We start from the raw sequence: 19,528 nt of genomic DNA, 5'->3' as shown, positions 1-19,528 counted from the left end.
CTACAAACAGTGGCAAAAAGGAGCAGCTGCAACAGAGACCTTATGGCTTTGGATTAACCTAAGCCCTTTATAGAAATTGCTTATCAACCTCTCTTCTACAATAAAATGTTATAAAGGATCATATCTAACTTTCCCTTTACTAACAAATTAATCCCAATCTAGAATACTAACACAATTTTAAAGCAGCTAACTTGCTATATTAAAATAAGTACTTCTTGAGGCTACTCTGTACCCAATGGCAATACGTCAATGGTGCTATTTTAAATCTTTCAGTATCTCAATTATCTCATATATGGTTGCCAGCATCTTGCCTTGCTTTTGGTAAGGATAAACAATCAACTTTTACCCACCAAATGAAGAAAATATAAAAATACATGAATTTAGGGCAAATTTAGTAGTATCTGTTTATATGGTGGTTATCCCACTAGAATAACACATTTTCAGAAGCAAATTATTTAATTCCCCTTTCTAGATGAGACAATACCAAAGAACTAAGCAATGTAACTATCTGAATCTTACTGAATGTCTACATTTCAATTGACAGTATGCATGATTGAAATGTTTTCCTGGAACATTTAATAGTTACTACAATAATTTTTAAATTATATTAAATACTAAATGGCCACCCACTCCTGTATTCTTGCCTGAAGAATCCAATGGACAGAGGAGCCTGGTGGGCTCTAGTTCATGTAGCTGGAAAGAGTTGGACACGACTAAGCGACTAACACTACACGACTACAATAATTCTTAAATTATATTAAATGCCTTACAAAAAGTACTGAGAGAAAAAGTTTAAATCAAAGTACTGACATAAAAATATAATGCATTTCATGTTGAATACTGCTATGTCTTCATAAGCCTAAATGCCTGGGCTATCACCATTATTTTATAGGAAACTTACCAAGATTATGTTTCATCAAGTTCAACTATTATAAATTAAATTCAATAATATCTTAAAATTTTTAAGAATTCTATCAATACTATCAATATTTTGTCCCCATATAAACACTTTCTGTCAAAATATGTCATATACCAGGATCATAAGACGGTGGAGGAGGTGGGGGAAGTTTGCCACCCTCTTTCAGCACTTGACCAAGGCCTTTAGCTGCTCTTATTGTGGCAATGAACTCTTCATGCTTTCTTCTCCAATTAGATGGCTTCTTTGGTGGTTCAGGCTGTAAACAAATTAAAAAAAAAAAAACAAAAACTAGTTTTCAAAAACAGTTTTTAATATATTAAAACAAAACTCAAGAAAATATTTTAAATGTTCTCTTATCAGGAGTCCTTAAAATGATCTTCTTCCCAAAGTTATAATTTTAAAAAGAAACTTTAGGCAACTGTATTTATATGCAATTTTTAAATACAACTGTAAATTGTGTCAGCCACTGCTAAATTGCCTTCTGTCAGTGTTACAAACATTTAACCCACCACTCAGGATGTATTTCCCTATTTTCCCATAGTTTCTCCAACAATGTATGATAGTGAAATTTTGTTTTTTTTTTAACTGATGAGAGAAGTGAAAAACAGTTCTTTCTGTGGTTTTTAATTGGCTTTTTCCCTATAATGAGTGAAAACGAACATCTTTTTGTATCATCATGAATTATTTGTATTGCCTTTTCTGTGGTGTGTTTATAAAGCCTGGTCAACATATCTATTGGGCTACTGGCCTTTTTTCTGTTTTTAACAACTTCAAGTAGTTTTTTTTAATAGACTAGCCTCACCCTTCCGCCACAATATATCTCTTTTAACCTTGTCTAAGTGTCCTCTGATATGCAGAATTTTTATTTAAATGCAGTTTAACTTACTCTTTCTTTTACTGTCTTCATATCTGTAGTCACTTAGCAAGGTCCAACCTCACACCAAGGTAAAATAAAAATTTCCCATGTTTCTACCTAGTCCTTTCATGGTTTCATTTTTAAGATTTTTAAACTTTTTTTCATTTGGAATTTATCTTGATGTATGGAGTGACATATGGACTCAACTTTATTTTTTGTTTTCTAACATAGCTATGCAGCTGTCTCACCATCCTTTACTGACTTTTCTCCCTACTGAACGGAGACAACACCTTTATCATATTCTGTTTGGCATTTGGGCTTATTTCTGAACTGCCGCGTTCGAGATTCGCGGCAGTGTTCCACTGTTTCAACTGCATGTGTCAATACTCGTTTTTTAAATATTGAGATTTTATAATATTTTAATATGCAGTAAGGGCTTCCTTGGTGGCTCAGTGGTAAAGAACCCGCTTGCCAATGCAGGAGCCATAGGAGATGTGGGTTCAATCCCTGGATTGGGAAGATCCCCTGGAGAAGGAACAGAAACCCACTCCAGTATTCTTGCCTGGGAAATCCCATGGACAGAGAAGCCTGGCAGGCTACAGTTCATGAGGTTGCAGAAGAGCTGGACACAACTGAGCGACTAAACAACAAAGGTTAACTCTACTTTATTGTGCTTCTCTCTCAATCTTTTCTGGTTATTCTTACACGTGTATTTTTCCATTTGAGCTTTAGATTCAGCTTGTTTTTTTAAACTACATTTTAACTGGAAAAATTAAACATTACATTCATATACAACTTAAAATCTCTATTTAGCTGAGATTTACTTACCTAAGAATGTGATATATTTCCATTAGAAGACATGTTTGTTTGGGTCTTTCAGTAGTTTTTTAAAGTATTCTTTGTGAAAGTTTTCCACCTTTATTACTATAAGGTTTATTCCTAAACTGGAGAAGGAAATGGCAATCCACTCCAGTATTCTTGCCTGGAGGATTCCATGGACAGAGAAGCCTGGTGAGCCCCAGTCCTTGGGGTCACAAAGAGCCAGACACAGCTGAGTGACTAACACTAATTCCTAAATATTTTATATTTTGTGCTGTTCTTTCTTAAGAATCTTTTAATTATTTTTATATTTCAATGAGTTGTTTGTTGAAATATGAAACCTTTCTGCATATTAACATTACATCCCATTACAACAATAGCCTTTTACTTCTTTTTAATGACTCTATTATTAAAAGAACCACAAAGGAAACCCCTGGCCTAGATGCCTGCCTTTACTATTAAATACATGCGGACATTTAAGGAAGAAAAAGCATCAATCTTTTAAAAACTCTTTCAAAAAATAGAAAACAAGAAAATAACTTTCAAACTAGTCATTATGAAAGCAACGAAATTGATTACACAGACATTCCTGTTCTGCTTCTCTAAATCAACACGTGTCCAGGAGGCCTGCTGCTGCCATCTATACTCCCTCAATTCTTACACTAATCACTTCAAACACAGGACACTTTAAAGTGGCCCCCTCACCTTCAGAAAGAGTATTATCTTTTCCATTAGTGCTTTCTGAGAGCCTCTGCTCTGGACCTCTTCAAATCTCCGTGCCTCCTCCCTACTTCCTCCCTCCTGGCTTTTGTCCAATTTCAGACAGGCTCATTCCACTTTCAGCTCATTCCAAGTTCCTGCAGCTTACCCCAGTTCCTGCCTCTGCTGTGATAAACAAGGGATATGTACTTTCAGATAAGACCCTCATCTTTAAGGAGTCACCTTTCAGGGTGAGGAGACCCCCTCAACTGTAAGGTGGCAGGTTCTCAGATTCTAGGCCATGGGCTCCCCAGCAACTTCCTGCTCTTCTACTGTGGTAGTTTCTCCTGGATCTCAGTTTCTTTGGGCAGCTCTGAGATAACCTTGTGGCTCAGACAGTCAAGAAACTGCCTATAATGTGGGAGACCCAGGTTTGACCCCTGGGCTGTGAAGATCCCCTGGAGAAGGAATGGCTACAGACATGACAAAGCGACTTTGAGAGGAGAAAGAGACATACTTTGTTTGTAGTCCCTGGAGTCAGCCTGAATTTCTCCAAAAATGGGAGCACTGTGAGCACACCACGCGTGCTCAGTTGCAGCTAACTCTTGACCTCATGGACTGCTGCATGCCAAGCTGCTGTGTTCATGGGATTCTCCAGACAAAAATACTGGAGTGGGTTGCCACTTACTCCTCCAGGAGATCTTCCCAACCAGGGATGGAACCTACATCTCCTGCATCTATTGCACTGATAGGCGGACTCTTTACCACTGTGCCTGGGAAGCCCATACTATGATGTTTAAAATCTTCTAATACACTGTTTCTCCAATTAATATGCAGATGATTCATTCAAAGATTTTGTTAAAATGCAGATTCTAATTTATTATGTCTGGGAGGAACCTGAGATTCTGCATTTCTAACAAGTTTCCAAAACAGTGCTACTATTACTGCTCTATGGACAGCACTTTAAAGAGCAAGAAAATAAAACTACTTATCGTAAAGTAAGTTTTTACTTGGCTTTTTCTTAAAGATTAATTTTTTTAAGTATACAAACCTCCTCTTTAAAGAAATAACCTGGATGTCCATCTACAGATGGATGGATAAAGAAGCTGTGGTATATGTAAACAATGGAATATTACTCAGCCCCCCCAAAAAATAATGAATGTGAGTCAGTGGAATTGAGGTGGATGAACCTAAAGTCTGTTACACATGGAGTGAAGTCAGAAAGAGAAAAACAAACATCACTTATTAACACACATATGGGATCTAGAAAAATGGTTATTGATGAACGTACCTGCAGGGCAGGAACAGATAACAGACTTGTGGACACAGTAGGGTGTCCCTACACCCACAGAAGAGGGTGGGACGAATTGAGAGAGCAGCACTGACATATATACACTACCATGTGTAAACAGAGCTAGTGGGAAGCTGCTGTGTAACACAGGAAGCCCAGCCCTGTGGGGAGGGGAGACTCTAGAGTGAGGGGAGATATACACACACACACTATGCCTGATTTGTATTGTTGTATTGCAGAAACCAATACAACACTGTAAAGCAATTGTTCTCCAATTAAAAAACAAAATTACTGAGAGATCACGATGGATAAACTTAATGTAATTCCCTTAATAATTCCACAAGACAGATAACTACTATCACCATTTTACAGAAAACAGAAGCCAGGGGTAAATCCGGACAGTCTGACTGTTGAGCCAGCTTTCCAACTCACTACTTTATACTGCCTCCAAAGATTTAATTAGTTTATGTAGGCTAATTAAAGTTAACATAATCACATATCTGGCAGGTTACCAGGGAAAACTAAATAAAACCTTGTCCAAGCTTCTCCATCCTCCCCTTAAATATTCATAGACTGAAAAACAAAGATGAACTGACTTCTTTTTTATTATCAAAGGACTTTACTAGTATGATTAACTGTCCCATAGGGAAATGCTTTCCTGTATACAGTGGAAGTGAGAAATAGATTTAAGGGTCTAAATCTGATAGATAGAGTGCCTGATGAACTATGGAATGAGGTTCGTGACATTGTACAGGAGACAGGGATCAAGACCATTCCCATAGAAAAGAAATGCAAAAAGGAAAAATGGCTGTCGGGGGAGGCCGTACAAATAGCTGTGAAAAGAAGAGAAGCGAAAAGCAAAGGAGAAAAGGAAAGATATAAACATCTGAATGCAGAGTTCCAAAGAATAGCAAGAAGAGATAAGAAAGCCTTCTTCAGCGATCAATGCAAAGAAATAGAGGAAAACAACAGAATGGGAAAGACTAGGGATCTCTTAAAGAAAATCAGAGATACCAAAGGAATATTTCATGCAAAGATGAGCTCAATAAAGGACAGAAATGGTATGGACCTAACAGAAGCAGAAGATATTAAGAAGAGATGGCAAGAATACACAGAAGAACTGTACAAAAATGATCTTCACGACCCAGATAATCACGATGGTGTGATCATTGACCTAGAGCCAGACATCCTGGAATGTGAAGTCAAGTGGGCCTTAGAAAGCATCACTACGAACAAAGCTAGTGGAGGTGATGGAATTCCAGTTGAGCTCTTTCAAATCCTGAAAGATGATGCTGTGAAAGTGCTGCACTCAATATGCCAGCAAATTTAGAAAACTCAGCAGTGGCCACAGGGCTGGAAAAGGACAGTTTTCATTCCAATCCCAAAGAAAGGCAATGCCAAAGAATGCTCAAACTACCACACAATTGCACTCATCTCACACTCTAGTAAAGTAATGCTCAAAATTCTCCAAGCCAGGCTTCAGCAATATGTGAACCATGAACTTCCAGATGTTCAAGCTGGTTTTAGAAAAGGCAGAGGAACCAGAGATCAAATTGCGAACATCTGCTGGATCATGGAAAAAGCAAGAGAGTTCCAGAAAAACATCTATTTCTGCTTTACTGACTATGCCAAAGCCTTTGACTGTGTGGATCACAATAAACTGTGGAAGATTCTTCAAGAGATGGGAATACCAGACCACCTGATCTGCCTCTTGAGAAATTTGTATGCAGGTCAGGAAGCAACAGTTAGAACTGGACATGGAACAACAGACTGGTTCCAAATAGGAAAAGGAGTATGTCAAGGCTGTATATTGTCACCCTGTTTATTTAACTTATATAGAGTACATCATGAGAAACGCTGGACTGGAAGAAACACAAGCTGGAATCAAGATTGCCGGGAAAAATATCAATAACCTCAGATACGCAGATGACACCACCCTTATGGCAGAAAGTGAAGAGGACCTCAAAAGCCTCTTGATGAAAGTCAAAGTGGAGAGTGAAAAAGTTGGCTTAAAGCTCAACATTCAGAAAATGAAGATCATGGCATCCGGTCCCACCACTTCATGGGAAATAGATGGGGGAACAGTGGAAACAGTGTCAGACTTTATTTTTCTGGGCTCCAAAATCACTGCAGATGGTGACTGCAGCCATGAAATTAAGACGCTTACTCCTTGGAAGGAAAGTTATGACCAACCTAGATAGCATATTCAAAAGCAGAGACATTACTTTGCCAACAAAGGTCCGGCTAGTCAAGGCTATGGTTTTTCCAATGGTCATGTATGGATGTGAGAGTTGGACTGTGAAGAAGGCTGAGCACTGAAGAATTGATGCTTTTGAACTGTGGTGTTGGAGAAGACTCTTGAGAGTCCCTTGGACTGCAAGGAGATCTAACCAGTCCATTCTGAAGGAGTTCAGTCCTGGGATTTCTTTGGAAGGAATGATGCTAAAGCTGAAACTCCAGTACTTTGGCCACCTCATGCGAAGAGTTGACTCACTGGAAAAGACTCTGATGCTGGGAGGGATTGGGGGCAGGAGGAGAAGGGGACACCAGAGGATGAGATGGCTGGATGGCATCACTTACTCGATGGACGTGAATCTGAGTGAACTCTGGGAGTTGGTGATGGATAGGGAGGCCTGGCGTGCTGCGATTCACGGGGTCGCAAAGAGTCAGACAAGACTGAGTGACTGATCTGATCTGATCTGATCACTAGGAAAAGCTATTACTACTGAAAACAGTTTATTTCAAAAATATATAAATCAGGCCTCAAATTTTGACTACTACACTAAAATGACTCTCAAAACAAAAGTCAAAGTATTTATGTGATTTATTCTTAGCAAATAAAATATCATGACAGGTGGTATTAAGGAGAGATTAGCTAACATAGGAGATCCCTTGCTTGGTTTCAAAGAAGTAAGCAAGCTGACAGTGGTCAATTTGTGGACAATTGAGCAATGGATAAAACTTCTCCCTGGAAGGCATACTAAGATCACAAATGCTGAAAAATCAATCAAGATAATACTTATTAGGCTAAAGCATTTGTAATTAACAGCTTTCCTTTTGTATACTATATGGATTATGCTACTAGTAACAGAGACATAAACTATAGCCAAAGTAATGAACAGTGAGTTACAATGAACATGTGTAGACTTTTCAATTATTTCCAGCCTATAGCTCAGGAACTGACTCTCCAATGCTACGAAAACCTCACTGTAGTTGGACAGTACTTCGGTACTTTTGGTACAGGAAAAGGGAGCTTTTGCTGAAATTCAAAATAAACAAGTTTATGATAACTTCTAAACTGAGAACATGACACAGAATTCTGCTTACTCTTCAATCTTAGCATAACAGATAATTATTTTTTTCATTACACATAGCAGCAAGGTTTATACTATTCAAAAGGTCATAGAATTACCCTAGGTTTAAGAGGTTTTACTGTTGGAATATCAGTTCCTTCAGCTCTTTGTCTGCTTGAATCAAAAGTCTTCCGTTTTTTAGTGGCAGTTTTCTGGCAAATAGGTCCATGTTTTTTCTGTTCAAATAAAGAAATACAACACATCATTTTCTTTTCTACAGAAAGACTATAAAATTTTAATTGTCATTAGAGACCAGTTTAAAACCTGAAGATAAATAATAATAAGGCATAAATAAGACATTGCTTAACTAAATAGCTAAATATATATATATATATATATAAAACATGCTACAAGTCTTCTCACAACAAGAAAATATAAATATTCTCCCAAAATTTTATTGCAAGTTATTTCATATTCTCCTGGTTTTCATACTGCTAAGAATACGGAAGCTAATGCATGTAAGACACAGCCTTTTAAGTGGGGGCAAAAAAGTTATCTTTATTACTAAATACCTGAAAATAGATACTAGAAAAAGGAATGTAAATGGAAAATGTTTTAGCAATAGGATTACAAAAGCTAACATAATAATAATAGTTTGGCTTACTCTACTCAAGCTCACATAACAGTAGTTTGTTAAGACAGCACAAGACAAGGTGGTCGGTCATGTTTCTGTCTTTTCTCCACAATCATCTCTCCCCCTTTCTGAAACTCATTAAGGATTTTTCTTGTGCTATCTAGTCTATAGTCCATTCCTATAGTTCTTTTATATGTGTAATTTTTTAAAATTATGGTTTCCAACTCATTTAAAGCCATTACAATGGAAGCTCTCTTAATTGATCTCAAATTAACTGGATAAATCATAGTTCTCCTTCCCCTAAATAAAACATGTTGACTAACAACAGAGAGTATACTAAATGCACTTTTTTCTTTTCTGTTTTGATAAACAATGAACAAGTTGGAAATATTAAGCTTTATCTAGGAAAATAGGAAACAGAACCATTTGACTCCATGTTATAGAGCCTCTAATATTTTCAATACAAAATCAATACTCAATTGTTTTACATAGTTGTAAAACACACTTGTTTTCGGATTTCATTCTGACAAACGCAATAATTATAACTATTAGAACAAAATTTCTTATATATTGGAAAAAAAACATGGTTAACAGGCAACTTTCTAGAAATGGCTGTCCTCATATTGAGCAGTATATATCAAAAGAATGTAGCACCTACTCCAAAAACTGATATACAAACTGACAGTGATTATTTAAATATTAAATAAATGAGGGCCAAAAAAGATATACCACCCCCTACCCCCGTGAAAACTCAGCTTAAAGTTTTGAAAATGGTTTGAAAAACAGTGAATCAATGACAACAAAAAGTTACTTAAGTAAGTATGGAGAAGAAAGGATTAAAGAGCTGTTAAGAGAAGTCTGTAGTCAGGTGGCCATTTTGGATCAGTAATTCCTTCTCACTGCTTTAAAGAAAAACTGGAAATAGTAAGGATGTAAAATAAAATGTGACAGAACTCTAAACAGCAGAGCCATACTCAGAGAAAAATCTTCATTCTAAATGAAAATATTCATAAATACCTATTTATATTTGAAGTTAAAACAGAATATATGATATATTGATTTTTTTCTTATTCTCTATTTAGCTAGATATTTTATATTAACATAAGATGTGCTTCTATTTGTATTTGCATACAAATGTATTTGCATTCTAAAGAATGCATAATGTGTTTTAGGAACAGTTTTAATTAAAATACTTTTTCTTTGGGATATTTCAAAAATACATAAGAACTGATAAAATAGTATAATCAGCTCCATTTACTGATCCCCTGCCTCAATAATTACCAACATTTAAACAATCTTATTTCATCTATCTCAAGCCCCGGCTTTTTGTCCTGAGGTTTAAAGCAAATCCAAAACATCATATCCTTCTGCTTCTTTAAATACATTATTTTAAAGAGTATTTCTAAGAGTATTTTGTTTTGGTTTCATCAACAGCCACACAAGGGAAGGAATACTTTAATACCCTAACAGAGGAGTTTTAAAGACCAATCAATCTCTGAAGCAAAGAGAGTACTCTGCAAGAACGAATAGATGGAACTGGTACTCTTGAGCAAAGAACATTAGCCAGTATCTCTTTATATATCTTGCCACTGTTCTGAAGTATTAAACCACTAAAGCTCTATCAAACACCAAAGGAAAAAGGTACTCACCAATGCCACTGGAAAGAATGTTCTTCCACAAATCTTGCAAGGTAACAATTCTCCAACTTGGACACTTCCATTTTCTAGAACAGAAAAGAATGTAGTCAAAATATTCAATGGCTCTTACTGTTAAACGTCTAAATTTTAGTCTTTACTTAATTTCATATACAAGTGGTCTGCTGCTGCTTCCGAAAAACAGTTGTGTCCAACTTTGTGCGACCCCAGAGACGGCAGCCCACCAGGCTCCTCTGTCCCTGGGATTCTCCGGGCAAGAATACTGGAGTGGGCTGCCATTTCCTTCCCCAATGCATGCATGCAAAGTCGCTTCAGTTGTGTCCGACTCTGTGAGACCCTATGGACAGCAGCCCACCAGGCTCCTCCTCTGTCCACAGGATTCTCTAGGCAAGAATACTGGAGTGGGTTGCCAATTCCTTCTCCAATATAAGTAATCAGTTCTTGTGAAAATGTCTTTTGTTACTTTGAAATAAGCAACTTTACCAATTAAAATGCACAAGACTTAAAGTTATCAGTGGTCAAAAGGCAAATGCTGAACACAGAATTTGTAATTTAAAAATAAACAAACCGAAACTGCTGAAACTGGTTTTGTTCTACTTTAACCAAATCAATTTGTCATAGTCTCTTAATTAATTACAGGCTGTCTCTATTGTAAATTACTAAAGTTTAAAAACAAAATTTATCTGAAGATTAATGTATATTTATCTTCAAAGCATTAAAAAATAACATTGGTGGCTACAGTGGGCTAGAGAAGATGACTAGGAAAATCCTGAGTTTACCTCCTTCTGTGAGCACAACAAAATTTCAACTATTTACAGAGCGGCTATCATGAGAACCCGAAGACTAGCAGAAACAATCTTCCACAACTAAAGATAAAAGAAGGAACTCTAATGAGACGAGCAGGAGAGGTGGGGAACACGGTGCAGTCCAGACCCACACCCTCAGGTAGGCTACCCACCAACACAAGAATAATCACAACTGCAGAGGTTCTCCCCAGGGAGCAAGGGGTCCAAGCCCCACACTGGACTCCTCAATCCAGAGAGTCCTGCAATGGGAAGATGAGAGCCAATAATGTTTAGCTTTGAAGGTTGGGGGCTAACTTTCAAGGGATCTGAGGGCTGTAGGAAACAGAGACTCCATTGTTAAAGGACTCACACAAAATTTGCATGCTCCAAAACACAGGGCAGAAGCAGTCATTTTAAACTGTCTTGGGCAGGCACACATGCGCATCTTGGAGAGCCTCCCAGAGAGAAGCAGGCAATCAGGACTCAGTGGCAACCATATTTTAGAGCTCCCTCTAACAGGAGGAATGCTAATGCCAGCAAGAAACATTATGGAGTCCTGCTGCTGCTGCTGCTAAGTCACTTCAGTCATGTCCGAGGTGCCATTGCCTTCTCCCTTATGGAGTCCTACCTCTAGCTTATTAGTGCCAGGACCCAGCCCTGCCCACCTGTTACAGTCTGTTACAGTCCCAGGGACCCACAGGCCAAGCAGCTAACTGCAGGGACACAGCTTCACCCAACAGAAGGCTGACAGAGACCACCAGGCGCCTTGATTCCCCCAGCCTACCACGGACCCAGACCTATCACCAGAGAACCCAAGACCCAGCTCCACCCACCAGAGGGCTGGCACTAACTTCAGGACCTGGCCTGACCCACCAATGGGCAGGCATCAGCCACTGGACTCCCTTGGCCCCAAAGCTGCAGATCTGTGGGCTGACAGCATCTGTGAAAACCCTCCAGCCAGCCACATCAGGATCTACCCAGCTCTGCCCACCAGTGGACCAGCACTAGCCTTGTAAGCCCAGGGTACAGCCACCTCATAACCTGGGCCTACCACCGGCGGCAGTCTGCATCCACAAAGGCCAAGCCTACCAGTCAATTGGACCAGGGACCATCACTGCCAACTAGACCACTCAGAGCAATCAGCCCACCGTATCAGAAGGGCCTATGAGGGCACATAAGGGGCACTTCTGAAACATAAGGCTCTGGTGACTAGAATAGTGAGCTGCTGGGAGGCACAGAACCTTTCCTACAAAAGACCACTCCAACAAGATCAAGAAATGTAACCAACATACCAAATAAATAGAAATAAAAACAGCAAGTTAGGCAAAATGAGGAGACAGAGGAATATGTTTCAAACAAAGGAGGAAGATAAAACACCAGAAGAACTAAGGGAAGTAGAGCTAAGGAACTCATCCAGTAAAGAGTTTAACATAACAATCACAAAAATGCTCAAAGAACTTGGGAGAAGAATGGCAAAACACAGCAAGAAGTTTCAAAAAGAGTTAGAAAATACAAAGAAGAATGAAACAGAGCTGAAGATTGCAATTAAGTGACATAAAAACATACTGGAAGGAATCAACAGTAGATTAAGATGATATAGAGGACTGGAACAGCAAGATGAGAGACAGTAGTAGAAATCTCTCAAGCTGAACAGAAAGAATTTAAAAAATGAGAACAGTTTAAGATACTTTTGAGACAACATCAGGCACACTAACATTTGCATTATGGGAGTTCAAAAAGAAGTGAGGTGCAGAGAACATATCAGAAGACAAGATGGCTGAAAACTTTCCTAACCTGGGAAGGGAAACAGTCATCCAGGTTCAGGAGGCACAGAGAGTAGCCCCAAACAGAATCTACCCAAATGGACCACACCAGAAAACAGTGTAATTATAATGGCTAAAATTAAAGACAGAGTACTAAGAGCAGCAAGGGAAAAGTAAATAGTTACATACATGGGAATGTACATAAGATCATAAGTTGACTTTTCAGTAGAAATCCTGCAAAATAGAAGGGAATGTTCATGACACATTTAAAATGATGAAAGGAAAAAAAATCTACAACCAAAAATACTCTATTCAGCAAAGCTATCATTCAGGTTTGAAGAAAGATAAAAAGTTTTCCAGACAAGCAAAAGTTAAAAGGTTCAGTACCATGAAACTAGCTCCACAAGAAATGAAAATGGACTTCTCTAACCAAAAAACAAAAAGCCTCACCTAAAAATATTAAAGTTAGGGAAGGAAAAATCTCACTGGTAAAAGCAAATACACTGTAAAGGTGGCAGACCAACCACTAATAAAGCAAGTAGAAAGATTAAAAGACAGAATTAGTAATCTCTTCCATAGACAGAATAAGTAGTTGAGAAATATAAAAATCAAATTATCTAGAATATGATGTCAAAAACATTTAACATAGAAGGGGAATAAAAACGCAGGATTGGTGTACCCCAATGTTCATCGCAGCACTGTTTATAATAGCCAAGACATGGAAGCAACCTAGATGTCCATCAGCAGATGAATGGATAAGAAAGCTGTGGTACATATACACAATGGAGTATTACTCAGCCATTAAAAAGAATACATTTGAATCAGTTCTAATTAGGTGGATGAAACTGGAGCCTATTATACAGAGTGAAGTAAGCCAGAAGGAAAAACATAAATACAGTATACTAACACATATATATGGAATTTAGAAAGATGGTAACAATAACCCGGTGTACGAGACAGCAAAAGAGACACTGATGTATAGAACAGTCTTATGGACTCTGTGGGAGAGGGAGAGGGTGGGAAGATTTGGGAGAATGGCAATGAAACATGTAAAATTTCATGTAGGAAACGAGTTGCCAGTCCAGGTTCGATGCATGATGCTGGATGCTGGGGGCTGGTGCACTGGGACGGCCCAGAGGGATGGTATGGGGAGGGAGGAGGGAGGAGGGTTCGGGATGGGGAGCACATGTATACCTGTGGCGGATTCATTTTGATATTTGGCAAAACTAATACAATTATGTAAAGTTTAAAAATAAAATAAAATTAGAGAAAAAAAAAAAAAAAAAAAACGCAGGATTGTTAAAATACATTCAAACTAAAGAGGACATCACATCAACTTAAAATAGCCATAGACAGATTGCTATTGAAACCACAAACTGAAAAATCTATAACAGACAAAAACACAAAAAACTGACAGGAATCTAAACATAATACTCAAGTTATCAAATCACAAGGAAAGAGATCCAAAGAAGAAAACAAGACTAACAAACAAAACTACAAAATAAACCTGAAAACAATTTCAAAAATGTCAATGAATACATACCTATCAACAATTACTTTAAATGTACATAGACATAGAGTGCTATAATCAAAAGACACAGAGTAGCTCAATGGAAACAAAAACAAGACATTATATATGCTGCTTAAGAGACTCAATCAAGATCTAAAGGAAAACATAGACTGAAAGTGAAGGGATGGACAAAGGTATTCCACACATACAGAAATTTATTAAAAAAACCTAAGCAGTAGACTTATATCAGACAAAACATACTTTAAACCACTGTCTGTAACAAAAGACCAAGTAGGACATTATCTAACAAAGAGATCAATCCAAGAAGCTATAACAATTGTAAATATATATGCACTCAACAGATACACCTAAATGCATAAAGTAAATATTAACAAACAAACAAGCAAAAAAGAAATGGACAATAACACAAATAACAGTAGGGGACTTTAACAAAAACTAACCTACATCAATGAACGTATCATTCAGAGAAAATTCATAAGGAAACACTGGCCTTAAACCAAATGGTCTTAACATATATAGAATATTATATCCAAAAGCATCAGAATATACTTTTCAAGTGCGCATAAACATTCACAAACCACGTAACAAGTGGTTGTTTTGTGGTAGACCACAAACCAAATCTCCATGAATTTAAGAAGACTGAAATCATATCAAGAAACTTCATGCTGAGACCAGGAATCAACTACAAGGGAAAAAACTGTCCCAAAACACCACAAATATATATAACTAAACAACTAATGGGTCACTGAAAAAATCCCAAAGTAAAAAAATATCTGGAGACAAATGAAAACAAAAAACACAATGATCCAAAATTTATACTTGCAGCAAAAGCAGTTCTAAGAGGGAAGTTTATAGCAATACAAACTTATCTCAGGAAATAGGAAAAATTTCAAATAAACAACATAATCTTACACCTAAAGGAACTAGAGAAAGAAAAACAAAACTCAAAAATTAGCTGAAAAGAAATCATAAAGAAAATAGAACTAAATAAGAGACTAAAAATGATTTAAAAAATCAATTAAAATACAAGCTGGTTCTTTTAAAAGATAAAAAAAAATTGATAAAACTTCAGCAAGTCTCATCAAGAAAAAAAGAGGGCTCAAATTAAAAAAAAAAATAGAAATGGAAGTGGAGACGTTATACTTAACACTGTCTCGACAAAAACTATGGAATCAATACCACCATGCTCTGTGGGAAAAAAAGAAAAACCTTCTGCTCCCTTAGCTCTGCTAGAAGCTGGAGGGTGCTAGGCCCCTGTGTAGTAGTGCATAGAATTCTAGCTTTTTTCCTCCTTTCTCTGTATATTGGGCTCAGAGATTACACTGTGTCTCTATGTGAATATGGACAGTTAGCATTTACCAACATGTATCTGTCTACTTTCTCTTGTTTAAAAAAAGAAAAAAAAACTTAAAAAAATGGGGTTATAGAAGGTCAGCAAAGGGTGGGTTTGAGATGTTTGGGTGGGTTAAGTGGGCATTTTGACAACATGGCTTCTTCTTTGGCATGTTTAATTGTGATGTTTAACGGACATCCTTGCAGTTTAAGATGACACTTTTAAAATAAAATTCTCTCCTAATGAAAAAAAAAAAAAAGAGAGAGATTACCATGAACAGTTAAATGCCAATAAAATGGACAACTTAGAATATATGGACAAATATAATATCCCAAGACTGAATCAGTGTTCATACTGAAATCTTGTCACCTGTGACAAAATGGATGAGCCTAGAGGGTACTATGCTAAGTAAAATAAGACAAAGACAAATTCTGTATACTTTCACTTAGATGCGGAATCTAAAAAACAAAACAAATGAACAAACTTACAAAACAAACATAGTCATAGACACAAAAAACAAATAGATGGTTTCGGGGGTGGGAGGTGGTGAGGTGGGGCGGGAAATAGGTGAGAGAAATTAAAGCATACAAACTCTTAAGTTACAAAATAAATCAGTCACAGGTATGAAATGTACAGTATGGGAGATACGGTCGGTAATACTGTAATATCTTGCATGATGACAGACGGTAACTAAACTTACCATGGTGATCATTTTGAAATGTAGAGAAGCATCAAATCACTATACTCTTGCACCAGGAACAGAAATAGTTTTATAGTCTTTATACTTCCCAGTACTTTATACTTCCCAAAGAAACTCATAGAAAAAGAGATCAGATGCATGGTTACCAGAACTGAGGACGAAGGAAGGTGGGAAGCTGGATGAAGGTCATCAGAAAGTATAAATCTCCAGTCATAAGTAAGTACTAGGGATGTAATGGATAATATGATAAAGATAATTAACAGTTCTATATTGTATACCAAATTTAAGAGATTGGATCCTGGGAGTTTCTCACCAGAAGAAAAAAAAAACTTGTTCTTTTCCTTTTATTTTGTATCTATGTAAGACGAGAGATGTTCACTAAATTTACTGTGGTAATCATTTTATGATGTATGTAAGTCAAATCATTATCCTGTATCCCTTATACAAGTGCTCTATGTCAATTACATAAACAAAACTGGAAGGAAAATAAGATGAAAACAGATGCTACAATTTGGATGATGAAGCCATTCTGGGGATGGATAGTGATGATGGCTGCACAGCAATGTGAATGTACTTAATACAACTCAGTTGTACACTTAAAAACGGTTAAAACTGTAAATTTTATGTTATGTCTAGTTTTCCACAATATAATGGTTTTAAACTAAAAAAAAAAAAAAAAAATAGGAAGAAATAATAGTGAAGATTAGTGAGGTGGCTTCCTAATATGATTAGGGAGTCTCGAATAAAAAGAATGTTGTCCCTACCAACCACAGAAGTATTATGCTTTAAGGAAAAGATCACCTAGTTACTATGCATTATGTGAATTGTTGATTTTTTCATACACATAATATTAAGATTCACTGGACCAGCAGATTGAGATAATCTGACATTAATGAATCTGACACAATTCATTAAATAAAGAAGTTTCTGCAATTTTCACAAAATCAAGTTACCCTAATGCATCTTTCATGAACTTTCACACTACAAATTTCATCATAGACACACATACACACACACTGCATTCTTTGGAATCTACAAAACTAAGTCAATTTGTCATTTTATTTTCTAGCCAAATACCACACCTAAATTTACTTCTATACCTGTAATTTTCATTAAGATGACATAGTATCCTTATCATATTTTCTGCTGAATACATTGGGAAAGGAATACATCAAGGTTGTATATTGTCACCATGCTTATTTAACTTACATGCAGTCTACAGTCTACGTTTAACTTATATGTTTCGTATTTACATCATGCGAAACACCGGGCTGGATGAAGCACAAGCTGGAATCAAGATTGCCAGGAGAAATATCAATAACCTCAAATACACAGATGACACCACCCTTATGGCAGAAAGCAAAGAAGAACTAAAGAGCCTCTTGATGAAAGTGAAAGAGGAGAGTGAAAAAGCTGGGTTAAAACTCAACATTCAAAAAACTAAGATCATGGCATCTGCTTCCATCATTTCATGGCAAACAGATGGGCAAACAATGGAAACACTGATAGACTTTATTTTGGGGGGCTCCAAAACACTGCAGATGGTGACTATAGCCATGAAATTAAAAGATGCTTGCTCCTTGGAAGAAAAGCTATGGCCAACCTAGACAGCATATTAAAAAGCAGAGACATTACTTTGCCAACAAAGATCCATCTAGTCAAAGCTATGGTTTTTCCAGTAGTCAGGTATGGATGTGAAAGTTGGACCATAAAGAAAGCTGAGCGCTGAAGAACTGATGCTTTTGAACTGTAGTGTTGGAGAAGACTCTTGGAGATTCCCTTGGACAGCAAGGAAATTAAACCAGTCAATCATAAAGGAAATCAGTCCTGAATATTCATTGCAAGGACTGATGCTGAAGCTGAAACGCCAATACTCTAGCCACCTGATGCAAATAACTGACTCACTGGTAAAAAACCCTGATGCTGGGAAAGACTTGAAGGCGGGAGAAGAAGGGGACGGCAGGGGATAAGACAGTTGGATGGCATCACCAAGTCGATGGACGACATGAGTCTGAGCAAACTCCAAGAGCTGGTGATGGACAGGGAAGCCTGGTGTGCTGCAGTCCATGGGGTTGCAAAGAGTCAGGCATGACTGAGAGACTGAACTGATTTTACTGATGGTTAAAACTTTTATCAGAAAACTACTATCTTTTAGAAGTGACAAACTCATGATAAAATTACAGTTATTGACTTCATATATATGTTGTTGCAAGGCATTTATTGAGTCCACAGAAAACTTATCAGGAGAATCAAAACAGACATTGGTGGGAACACAATCAAACAGTAACAGAAGAATGCTTTGTTCTTGCATACTCCAGGTGTCCCTCTGCCCTATTTCAGTGGCAGAGAGTAACTATTTGTCATTTCAGGTGGAAGTCAATGCCTGGATGGTGGCAGTTAAGCTGTGAACAGTACAAAAGCATAGCTAAGCTTTGCCTGATTTGTCCTTTCCAATACCAAAGACTAGGTTATTTAGGGATATCAAAGCAACTTCATTTATCTGGATCACTTAATTCCATTAATTATCCAGAAAGCTGAGGCAGTTGCTGGCAGCTGAATCCATTAGATACATGAAGATCAGAATGTCTTCATAATGACTGTCAAAGTGATACCACATACTACTTGCCTATTTATAGTTTTCATGTCTTCCTTCAAATTCCAAACAGTGATTTAAAAAGGTATCAATATAAAATGCTGAATAGTACCACATGTTACTTGCTTCAAAGTATATTTTAGTATTTCCTTGTTAAATAGATAACAAAACAAAATCTTTTGAAAATTAACTGTTAAGAAAAATCAGTTAACACGTGGAAATAATGTGAGTGCCTACTTGAGTCCCTACTACTTGCCAAGCATGTACCAAGCAATAGTGACACAAGGGTAGAGACATACAATCACTGCTTGATAAAGCCAACAGTCTACACGCTTTACTTCTCTGGTTCTGTATCTAAGAACCAAATCCTCTTCCATTTTTTCTTTTTTTAATACAAAAGCTTAAAACTTAATATAACAGCAACAAGAATACTACCATAAAATCAACTCCTGGGATTAATTCCTACAAGTCATCAAACATGTTCAAATTGTATTTAAAGAAAAAGAAAATTATTATCACCAAAGGCATAAAAAAGAGGAAATACCATTACAGAGAAAACATTTTAAATTATTTCCAAAAACAAGAAAAAATTAAAAGTCATTACGTTATTCAAAATAAATAGATATATAAATTTAGTTTTCTCTTATACAGCATAGC

At 37.0% G+C, this 19,528-nt stretch overlaps 1 protein-coding gene across 5 annotated transcripts in view; it reads right to left on the bottom strand.

The window, feature by feature from the left end:
- The window catches only part of ZC2HC1A (zinc finger C2HC-type containing 1A), a 209,084-nt gene that overhangs the window by 182,634 nt on the left and 6,922 nt on the right, over positions 1–19,528 (bottom strand). For all 5 annotated transcript variants that reach the window (XR_011570619.1, XR_011570621.1, XR_011570618.1 and 2 more), the window contains exons 2-4: positions 10,161–10,234; positions 7,997–8,113; positions 1,034–1,175 (exon numbers count right to left, since the gene is read on the bottom strand). Coding sequence is in view for 1 of the 5 variants with exons in the window: in XM_019974022.2 (XP_019829581.1) it covers positions 1,034–1,175; positions 7,997–8,113; positions 10,161–10,234 (333 nt within the window). In the remaining 4 variants the exon portion in view is untranslated. The remainder of the gene's footprint in view (positions 1–1,033; positions 1,176–7,996; positions 8,114–10,160; positions 10,235–19,528) is intronic.

The sequence above is a fragment of the Bos indicus genome, chromosome 14, assembly GCF_029378745.1.
Source record: "Bos indicus isolate NIAB-ARS_2022 breed Sahiwal x Tharparkar chromosome 14, NIAB-ARS_B.indTharparkar_mat_pri_1.0, whole genome shotgun sequence".
Classification (NCBI taxonomy): domain Eukaryota; kingdom Metazoa; phylum Chordata; class Mammalia; order Artiodactyla; family Bovidae; genus Bos; species Bos indicus.
This window is presented reverse-complemented; position numbering and strand designations above follow the sequence as displayed.